The 11,387-nt window shown below is 39.4% G+C and overlaps 1 protein-coding gene across 1 annotated transcript; it reads right to left on the bottom strand.

Annotated features, from left to right (window-relative positions):
• Positions 1-877: 877 nt before the first annotated feature.
• On the bottom strand, positions 878-3,901 carry mibp2 (muscle-specific beta 1 integrin binding protein 2). The gene is made up of 8 exons (XM_051944646.1): positions 3,625-3,901; positions 2,528-2,618; positions 2,263-2,311; positions 1,853-2,048; positions 1,706-1,777; positions 1,513-1,619; positions 1,219-1,309; positions 878-1,140 (listed from the first exon to the last, which is right to left on the bottom strand). Exons 1-7 carry the CDS (start codon positions 3,648-3,650, stop codon positions 1,224-1,226), a joined length of 627 nt encoding a protein of 208 aa, XP_051800606.1. The 5' UTR covers positions 3,651-3,901; the 3' UTR covers positions 878-1,140; positions 1,219-1,223.
• Between the last annotated feature and the right edge of the window lie 7,486 nt (positions 3,902-11,387).

Genomic DNA, 11,387 nt, shown 5'->3' with positions numbered 1-11,387 from the left:
ACTACAGCAGCCTCAGCTCACATGGCAGTAAGTTATTTTAACGTTTAGACTATTTATTCCGTGCTGCGCTTCAATTTAGCTCGACACTTTATTTGATTTGTGGGCTATTTGCGGTTTGTTTTGTACCACTCTTCCTACGCACGCTTATTGTGTTGAACCCACAAAATAAATGAAGTGCACGTTTTATGTACAGATAAAAAAAAAAAGGGATTAAAACCACAGCTCTGAAAGCAGTTACTCAGAATGACTGGAGCTGGAATAAAACCATTTTTTCCCCCTCAAAGTGATGGTCTGTTTGTACCCAGCGATGCTTCAGCCCAGCAGCCACATACCCAAACCCATTTAGAACAGGCTTTTAACATGTGCCTTTTTGTGGGAAATCAGTTACATCACATACATTATGTACTGTATGTGCTCAATGTCTGTCATTTCCTACATATGGAACATTAGACTGCTGACCTCCTTTAAATGATACATTTTCCTGAAAACTCTTGTTCTGTAACAGGACAGTGACCTTTAAAAGTTATGCAACTGCAAGTTTATCCTGCAGGAAATGCTTCCAAAGAAACGGGCCCCCAGTACGTGTGAATTTAGATAAGTTGTTGGATTTGAAAACCCGTCGTCACGAGGTTCGACCTTGCGAGCTCCCTTATCGCTGCACCACCTGTTGCCTGGGAGCGAGATAGTGAAAACTGTCTGGTCGCTGTTCAGCGGCTATTCAGGGCCCTAAATGTTAAAAACGGGATTACACGTGCACACATAAAAACGACAATTTAACAATGTCGCCGCAGTTCAAGGTGAAACTGTGTGCCAACTCAAGTGTGGCAGCTGGAGAGGGAGCGTTTTATTGCCTAAAAGTAATCACAAGAGCACACAGTTGGCAGGAGGGATCATTTATTGACATATGCAACCATCCTGTGAACAAATCCGTCGACTCTCTTTGAGTGTAGGCTGTAACAAAGCAATAAATATGGTTGATATAAAATCATGCCAGCATTTTATGCTGCCAGTTAAAAATTTACATAAAAAAAAAAGAAAAGTCATAGCAGTCAGCTAAATGAGCTGCCAGGTAGAAAGCTTAAGGCAAGGCGGTCTTCTGCTTGCAGGTTGAGTAAATGCTCCTTTAGCCGATCTGATGACCTGAAACAGAAAAATTAATCAGTAATGAACAGTGAGAGGGAAGGTTCTGTAACGGTCCAATAGAGGATATTTTAGTACCTTTGTTAGAGAGACTTCTGGATGTAATTCAGGATGTCACCGTAGACAAAGTTGAACAGCTGCTCCTTTGACTTGGTTCCATCTAGCTGCACTGTAAAGGCAAACACACATTTAATCAACACTGAGAACTTATCTATTGTCAAATACATTTCTACAGCACTGTGGAACGTCGTTTTGCATTTTTGGGGTCAGAGCACAGGGTCAGCCACGAAGGACCCGACCGAAACCTTCTGATCAGTAGACCAGAAATGTGACCGTATGCTTAAAAAAAAAAAAAAAAAAAAGCAAACTTACAAACATCAACAGCTGATTCCTCCATGATGTTCTTGTGTTGCAGGTACATGGGCCAGACGTGGCCGTCGAACAGGCCGGGGGGGTCTGGCACCATGTATTTCCTAGAGCTGCACACGGAAACAACAATTAGAAAAAGGCAACAAGCCTGCAGACGAAACTAGACACGAATGAAGAGCAGCGTCCCGACACTTACCACCTCCTCTTTTTGCATTCTTCATATGGGATGGAAATAAAGTAACGTTGGTTTAGCACGTCGATCAAAGGCCTGCAAGCAGAGAGACCAATTAGAGTAATTTCTTTTACGATGAGAAAACCCCTCCACTCCAGGACAAGCTCCTACCTGTAGGTGTAAAGCAGGAAGCCCTCCACAATGAGGATGTGAGTCTCCTCCTCCTCCTCCTCCTTGTGGTCGGACTTGGGGACGATCTCCGAGTCCAGGGTGTTATTAACGCCATGAGACTTCTCAAACTTCACCGGGTTCTCCAGCCATGCGTAGATCGTACTCATCATGGCGTCCATGTCCAGAGCAGTGATGACTGGAGGAGGAAGCGGGTAGGAAGGACGGAAGAGGGGAAAAAAAAAAAAGAAGCGTGTAGAAAAATTGCAAAGAGCAAGTAAGAAACGTGTTCAGAGTCAAATTGTGTCTATTTTGCATGCAGATTACAAATGACACAGGACGCCACAGCTTGAGCAAACACACAAAACACCCACACACTCGTACACACCCTTTCATTAAAAACCCAGGCTTACCATCGTACTGCTTAAAGCCATCTTCACCAACTTCAATCTGATCTCGGGGCTGAAACATACATTGATAAGATGTACCAAGGTACATTCCACTACACTCTGCTATATGGAAGGCTCTGATGGTGTTTTAACACGCTAGCTCAAACTGAATCTAGTAACACAAGTGGCAAAGCGGTGACGCCCCGCCGACTTGTGTTACTCAAAGAAATCCAATTGGTTAACTCTATACAAAATTCAAAGAGATGTGAGAGTGCGTAGGGCGGCTCACCTTGAAGAAGTCATCCTGATGGACCACGCAGCAGTTGGGCAGGTTCTTGATCAGGCGGTTGGTGAGGGTGGTTTTCCCTCCATTGGTTACGCTGTAAAGCAATAAAGAAATAAAAAAAGTGAATGAATGGATTAGGAGACAACCCACGCATGAGGGTGTGTAACCGGCAGATTACACATTATACCCAAACTGGCTTCCATTTCATGAGGTCTAAGGTGAGCAAACATCCTGGCTGTTTTTTATAAAGTGATGAAAATGTCCTGGTTTTCATTGGGCCACTAAACTGACCGGACAAGCAAAAAAAAAAAAAACTGCTGGGAAAGATCAGATCTACAGCAAAATACAGACAGGCAATAAACAAGGATTATGAGGAAGAAAACTAAAGATAAATAGTTTCTGCAAGTTAGTGAGAGCTATTTTTGTTAAAGTTGGATTGCTAATATAGCAGAGGTATTTTATTGTGCTTTCTAATACAGGAGAGACATTATTTCTGAAATTTCTCATAATAAAACATGTTGAGTAACCTCTGAGAAGCCCATCTGGTAAAAAAAACAAGACATTATATCCATGCAGAGGATGCATAGTTTCAATATATTGACATTATAAGGCATCTTTGATTAAATTTCAAGTATCATTTGAGTGTCCTAGCCACCCTAACGAGGTCAGTACAACCTCCTAGGTCAAATATACTTCCAACACCACTCATCAAATGTGGTAGCACTGGTTTCCAAATAAAATACAATATTTAAAAGCCTTTATATAGCAACTTTAATTCAAAATTTGCTCATTTAAGCTGATTTTGGGGAGCATGACGTGAAAAAGGGCCGGTCAGCCACACGTGCTTATTCGTCTCCATTACGGGTAGCTTAGGTACTGTTTATAAAATACAACAGAGCATTAGCTTAGCAGTTTGCACAGAAAATTCGGTGACTTTTGACATATTTGAGTACGGAAAACCTTCGAAAAGGGAAGCAGCACTTTCGCGGATGTCATGACCGACCTCCACCCACGTGTACCGGGCTTTTTTACGGCCTAGCAGCTCAGGCTTAGCCAGCTAGCTTAGCTTGTAGCATCGCCATTCATCCGGCTCTACTCACCCGCCGATGCCGATGATGTACTTCATGTTCTCGGATTGGTCAAAGCTCGCAAAAGGGTCAAAAACGTCAATAAAAACCGGGTCGGGAGTGATCGGACGTGGAAGAAAGCTGAAAAAGAGAAGGTTGCAGCAGGAAACGTCAACTACTTGAGTCCTCCATGGCACTTGATTTTAGTGAGTAAGGTAAGAGCAGAACGGGCGATGCCACTCGGACGCGGTTCTTCCACCGAGAGAGGACCTCTTTCTGCTGTCGCTGCTACACATACTGGAGACAGCGACGTGATTGGCTATTTAAACACCTCGAGCTGCCTGGAACACCGCAGACAGCCAATCAGGAGCGAGCTTCACCGCAGACCCGCCCACCTCTGCTGCCTCCCTCTGCTTAACCCTAAAACATGATGTAATTTTAATTTTTACCAGAGAAATGAGGGGGGGAAAGGGACAAACAGAACAAGTACAAGTACGCCTGTACTATCCTACTATCCTTATGTGAACTCCTCTCTGTAGCTGCTCACTATTTAGTTATAATCACTTTAGAAGCACATTCCAATACAGAATGATTTAATCCCCCAAAAACTCATCTAAAGCTACACATTTACATCTATTTTCCATGAAAATAATGCCTTCCTGCCTAAACATGTCTTAGATTTAACTCCACACCACTGCATCCTCTAGAATATGTGGACCTGCAGCATTTCCTTCACATATTTTTGACAGGATTCAGCAGTTTGATGTGTCACAGTCGGAAAAACACGTTGAATAGTAATGTTGAATAGTTTTATTTTAGTTTAAAGTTCCTATTTTGAGCACTGTCACACTAGATGTGTTTCCATGATGTATTTTTATGCACATTTTGAAGCAATACATCAGAAAAAGTGAACTGAAATGGCAGTATTTGGGGGGAAAAAAAAGTTTTTGCATTTGCTTGATGTGGTTTTTGTCTTTTTTTATGCACTTCTTGGGAATTTTTTGAAGCAAAGAGAACATTAAACTCACATAACTAACCAGTTTTTACCACTTCTGTCATTGTTTTCGTCTTTTAAAATCATGAATCATGTCCGATGCCATCTGACGTGAAAGAATAATTCCAATTTTCCGAGCTGAAAATAGTTCCTGAAGACTTTTCTACATTTTCCGCTGCAGGGAAGACAAAGTTTTGCTAGGTTCCCTTTTCTTCTTTGTGTTATTTTTTAGACAGCCGGTGTGTTTATTCCAGTCGTGTCTTACATAACACATGACCACCTTCTGACGACACAATCCAGACAAGTTTATTTACTTCAAACCCGTACATAGAAACAAGCTTGTTTGTTTTGTTTTTTTAATGTATTTCAAAAGTTCACTTCAAATTCTCCTGACAATTACTAGCTTTTCTCTCCATTCATCCTTCCAGTTGCAGCTCGAGCACACCAGCTCACCTTAACTCTGCTCAAACGCTGCAAAACTACTCAATAACAAGTTGTGTTATTGGGGTATTTCAGCCAGACATGTTGGAATTTGTGTTTTTAAACTGTTCATGGCATTAAATGCTTGCTTCTCTCAAGACAGGTCTTCTAGGATGTTGAAAAAACACCTTATCGACGTGTTAACGGGGTAAAAACTTGTCTTTCTTGGGAAGGGATCTGAAATCTATGGCAGCAGTTAAAGGGTGGAATAAAAGATTAATGTATGAAGCGAAATAGGAAATGGACTTTTGATGCATCACAAGTGGAAGGGTCAAACTGAGATAAACTTATCAGCTCCTGCCACCAGGCACCGTGGTCGCAGGATGATATCAGCAACAAGTCTTATGAAAAGTACCAGCGAATTCTAGCTTCTGTTATTTAACCAGCGTGATATAATGAATGCTACGACCCTTAAAATGTCACTGAGAGATTCTTGGTCCTGAAGAGGAAACATGAAGAACTAGAAAAGCACTCGGAGAGCGCATACCTCCGCCAGGCCATCTGTCTGTCTGTCTGTTAGTTAACAGCATAACTCAAAAAGTCATGGACAGATTTTCACCAAATTTTTACAGAATGTCCGGAAGAGCAAAAGTAAGAATCGATTAGATTTTGGAGGTGATCCGGATCACCGTCTGGATCCAGGATTTTTTTGAAGGACTCTGTCTGGACTCAAAAAAATCCTGGATCCAGACGGTGATCCGGATTACCTCCAAAATCGAATGGATTGTTACTTGTGCTCTTCTGGACATCCTGTAAAATTTTGGTGAAAATCCGTCCATGACTGTTTGAGTTATGCTGTTAACAGACAGACAGACAAACAGACAAACAGACAAACGGACAAACTCCGGTGATTACATAACCTCCTGGCGGAGGTAATAAATACTAAATATGAGGAAGGGTTTTTCTCTAAATCTCCATTTTAAAAGTCTGTGATGTAACACTAATTATACAACAAGACACTGCCCTGTTTACTTTTACCTTCTCAGAAAATCACAATAAAACATTTCATATTATGTTTGATTCATTTTAATTTAATTTAATGATATTTTTATGCAATGTAATTTTATTTTATTTTATTTTATTTTATGAAATTTAATTTCACTATGTTTGATTTTATTTTTCTTCAATTTAATTTATTAAAATATTATTTTATTCAATGTAATTAATTTAATTCTATTTCATTTTTATTATTCAATTTTATTTTATTTTATTCAATTTAATTTAATTTAATTCAATGTAGTTTAATTTAATTTAATTCTATTTTATTTTAATTAAATTAAGTTTAATCAAAATTTAATTACATTTTAAGTTATTTTTATTCAATGTAATTTTATTTTATTCAGTTTTATTTTATTTTTTCAATGTAACTTCATTTCATTTTATTTTATTACCCCATATCCTTGTACAATATTTTAGGTACCTGCCAGTATGTGATACATCAGATCACATGCATTTTTAAGCTCATACATGTTCTTTTATCCATTGCATTTGGAGTTTAACTGTGCCTGTGAATAAATTTTAAAGACAGTTTTCATGTTGTGGTCTCTCCTTTATCAATTACAACAGATAATAGTTTTTATGCATCATGAGATTACCAGAAGTGTTGAACATTTACATGTTTAAAATCATTACAAAATGTATTCCAACATTTACAACGGACTCAGATAAAAATATGAATGTTTTATCATCATCAAAATGTTTAAAGTATTGCAAGAGCCGAAAAAAAGGCATCAATTGGTTCCTGTCTGTTTCTGTAACTTTGATTTTTAAAGCCATGAAGGAAAATTCAAAGTAAAGAGTAAAAATCCATTAATGTCTGTGCCAGCCAGCGTTCTTTGCACTTCAGTATTTCCATCTGTACTCTTTTTTTCGTACAGTTATGTGACATTTGCAGTTTACATAACATGTGTGCTGCTGCTATTTGAATGCTTCTTGTACCTCTGTCGTTTGGTGTCGGATCGCCAACACGTTTAGGACGGACACAAATGCTGACTAAAATGAACTTAACAAAATACAGCACTTTAATCATAAACTCTCCTTTTAAAGCAGTGGCCATAAACTTTAGTGTTTTCATTTTACAACATCATACTTAGATTACATCTTTTCCTGCTGCATCTCACAAAGAAATCTGGTTGCATACCAAAATAACACATGATTATTCAGCATTTCAAGCTGCTTTTACTCATAAGTCACTGAATCTTTGTCAAGTTATGCCACATACTGATGAGAAAAGACCCTTATCCTCATGAGGGCAAATATTGTGATGGTTTAATTAAATAAATACAGTAAAACTCCACCGTATTATTGAACTCACCAGTGAAGATTTTGTCTCTTTTATTTAGTGGGGCTTTAACAGACAAACACCATTCAGCCACATCAACAAAACCTCCTGTTTAATACTGACTCTGGCAGATTCTTCGGGTCCTGTGGGTTGCAGCTTGCGGCCTCCGTGGACAGGATTGTTCCGACACATCCCACTGATGCTCAGTCAGTCAGAGAAGTTAAAGCTCTTGGTCATGTCCCTGCAGCTGTTCCTGTGCAGTTTTTATGGTGTGGTGAGGCTCATTGTCCTGCTGGGCTTGTTGTTCCTATGGAGTGTGTGCCTGGAAGTTTTGCCATTTTTATTGCTTTTCAACACTGAATCATGGTAAATTTAATTTGGCTTTTTTTACAAAAACTGACCAAAAAAGACTCTTACGTGTCAAAGTGAAAACGTATTGGTGGAGGTAACTCACCTAATTAAACACAAGTGCAGCCAGCTGGTGTTCGAAGTCACACAATAAGAGTAAATAAAGATCATCTGAGTGCAATGAATGTGTCTCACTTATTGTGGTATAAAGACACTTGTATCTGGAAGGTCCAGTCACTGATGAATCAGTACTCGACATATATCTATCTACACCATGAAAACAACAGCCATTTAACCATACACCACTTAAATATATGCGTAATATCCACCAGATGAGCCTCCCAGTGCTGCTGCAGAAGACAGTTCACAGCAGAATCTGAATCAGTGATAGCATCTCATAACAGACTCACATTGCTGCGGTGTTTATTTCACCAGCCCGCTGCTGACTGACCTCTCTCTGTTTTCTTTAGAAACTTCCCAACCAACTCCATGACACACTTTCCTGAGGTTACACCAAAATATTGCCTATGTTGGGCTTTACACCCTCCACAACCTCAACTATGAGGAGGAAGTCGCCAAGAGTGGAATTCACTTCAGCTTTTAAGATTTCTATTCCGAGTTTGACTCGGCTTCATTTTACCAGTTTGGAACCTGAGACGGAGATTTTCTTGAATTTCTTCAACGATATGCTGCAGAGAACTTGATCTATTCGAGGACTGAATCTGGTGCAATGTTCCAACGAGGTCACAGGAAGATAAATAAAGCTCTCCACCTCGCCTGGATGCAGCAACAATAGACTGATAGCAGCTCAGTTTTCATGATGAGGAGCTTTTTCCGCCAAACTTCAGCTTTCTGGTTTGTGGAGCATGTGAGGAAATTGCATCGTCTTGACAATGTGACACAAATAATTGTGTTTTTCGCGCAAGTGAAACTCAAGTGACGTGAATCTTTCCCTGTGATGATGTCGTCTGCTTCAATTGAAAATAATTCTCTGTAATCAATAGTGTGGTTTGTTGCTAATATGTTTTTAATTAGAATATCAAAGAGCAATATTAATGCTGTGGTGTTCAGTGGGTGTTTGATTGCGTTATGACATAATAAACTGTAAATTGTTGATTTATCACGTGCTTTAATTAGGGCTCAGATCATTTACACAACATGAAAACACCCCATCATAAGTCAGAATCAGACATTGAAAGGTTAAAAGTATGGAAAAACCCATCAAAAGCACTTGAAAGGCCTCTATCAATGTTAGATCATTGCATGATTGTAAGAGTTGCAGCAGATTGTTTTAGTGGTTCATGTCCCGGCCTTCATGGGATCTTTCTGCATGGAGTTTGCATGTTCTCCCTGTGCATGTCCGGCTACTCCGGCTCAAAACATGTCATCTCAGGTTAATTGTTGAGTCTAAATTGTCCATAGTTGTGAATGTGGGTGTGATTGGGGGACCTCTCTGGATGCACAGAGCCCTTCTCTAACTCCCTTTGTTTTTACTATATATTCCATTATTGCATTGCATTCACTCTGTTTCTCCCTGTGTCCTTTCTCTGAGTGTCCCTGGTCCCAGAGCTGGATGCTTCAGATCTGTGGCTGCTGTTCCACCAGCTGGTCTAGTCTCCATCATGTCCACTGTGGGATGCTGCTGCTGACCTTCCTCCATAGTGTTTTCTGATTACATATGTCTTTTATTGTGCAAGACTGAGCAAAAGTATTGAAGAGTCTCAGTTGTAAAGGTAACAAACATTTATTTTAGTGTTTTATGTGTTCGGCTTTTATTGCAAACTTTCATGCACACGTCTTTATAGCTGTAAACTTGTGTCTGCTGTTTTGTTTTTCCATAAAACACAGCTGCAGTAACTAAACCAAACGAGCAGCGGCCTGCTGGTTTATGCTGTGCACATAAAACTAAACAAACAAGAAAAAGTTTTGCATTCTTGTGCAGGTCCCAAAGTCACCAAAGATACCAAATATAATAGAGATTTGCACAAGATGTTGCATAAGAGACACCGCACACTCGTAAAAATCCCAGTGTTTGTGTTCCTGACAGAGAAAACGGTCCTCAAGTGCAAAAATATAAACCAGGAGTCACAATAATAAAGGTAGCACCCTGTAAAAACGTCTGAGCACTGAGTAGCAAACAATGAGCTGGAACTGTCAGAAAGTGAGGAAAAGGTGGTTTTAATGGCTGTTAAACGAGTTAAAGGGAAATGAAAGGCGTGCAAAGTGCTGAATAAATGTCCATACTAGCGAGTCAACTGACAAAAATTGTGTCATGGATGTGACGATCAGAGACGCTTCCTTTCTGTGAATTTCAGTCATCGTGATCCCATTACTCTGCACGAATCCTCAACCGTTAACTTCTGTTTAATCTGTCTGGTATGTTTTACACCGGATACCCAAAAACACAAAAACAAGAAACAAACTGGCCTAAACGAGAACAACAGAAACGAGACACAAAACAACAAAAATGAGACACAAATGATAAAAATGAGACACAAAATAGCAAAAACGAGACACAAAATTAAAACAACGAGACAAAACGACACAAGGGAGGCACAAATAAGACACAAAGCAACAAAAGCAAGACACAAACTGACAGAAACGAGACACAAACTAGCAAAAACGAGACACAAAATTAAAACAACGAGACAAAACGACACAAGGGAGACACAAATAAGACACAAAGCAACAAAAGCAAGACACAAACTGACAAACGAGACACAAAACAGCAAAAACGAGACACAAAACAACAAAATCGAGACACAAAATGACAAAACTGAGACACAAAACGACAAAAATAAGACACAAAACAACAAAAATAAATCAAAACGACACAAATGAGACACAAAGCAACAAAAACAAGACAAAAATGATGCAAAAACGAGACACAAAACGACAAAAATGAGACACAAAATAGCAAAAACGAGACACAAAATTAAAACAACGAGACACAACGACACAAGGGAGGCACAAATAAGACACAAAGCAACAAAAGCAAGACACAAACTGACAGAAACGAGACACAAAACAACAAAAACAAGACACAAAATGACAAAACCGAGACACAAAATGACAAAAATAAGACAGAAAACAACAAAAATTAGTCAAAACGACACAAATGAGACACAAAGCAGCAAAAACAAGACAAAAATGACACAAAACAAGACACAACTTGACAAAAATGAGACACGAAATAGCAAAAATGAGACACAAAACAACAAAAATAAGACACAAAACAACAAGCCAAGACACAAAATGACACACAAAAGCAACAAAAGCAAGGCACACGTTTTCTGTAAAGCGTCTTGAAACTATTTGAACTGTAGCTGGCGCGATATAAATAAAATTGAACTGAATTCTGTCTGTTCTGCCATTTAGTGTGATTACATAAGACAGATGATCAGCCCTGATTAGTTTTGTTTTTCTTTCTGGTGGAAGTTGAGCCACCGCTGCTTTCTGTCATGAACCTGACAGAACAAGGAGAAGCTGAATCAGCAGCAGAGCAAACAGAACACGGCCCCACATGTAAATGCCTCATGAACCTGACAGATCCTCATCCTGGAGCCGCCGTACACCGTGTTCTCTGTGGATATTTCCACTCATACTTCACTTTTCATCTCACATCTGTGTCAGTCTTCATTCTTCACATTTAATCTGATTGTGTTTCCATTAATGTCAGATTTTCTGCACGGC

The sequence above is a fragment of the Acanthochromis polyacanthus genome, chromosome 2 (genome assembly GCF_021347895.1).
Source record: "Acanthochromis polyacanthus isolate Apoly-LR-REF ecotype Palm Island chromosome 2, KAUST_Apoly_ChrSc, whole genome shotgun sequence".
NCBI classification, from domain to species: Eukaryota; Metazoa; Chordata; class Actinopteri; family Pomacentridae; genus Acanthochromis; species Acanthochromis polyacanthus.
This window is presented reverse-complemented; position numbering and strand designations above follow the sequence as displayed.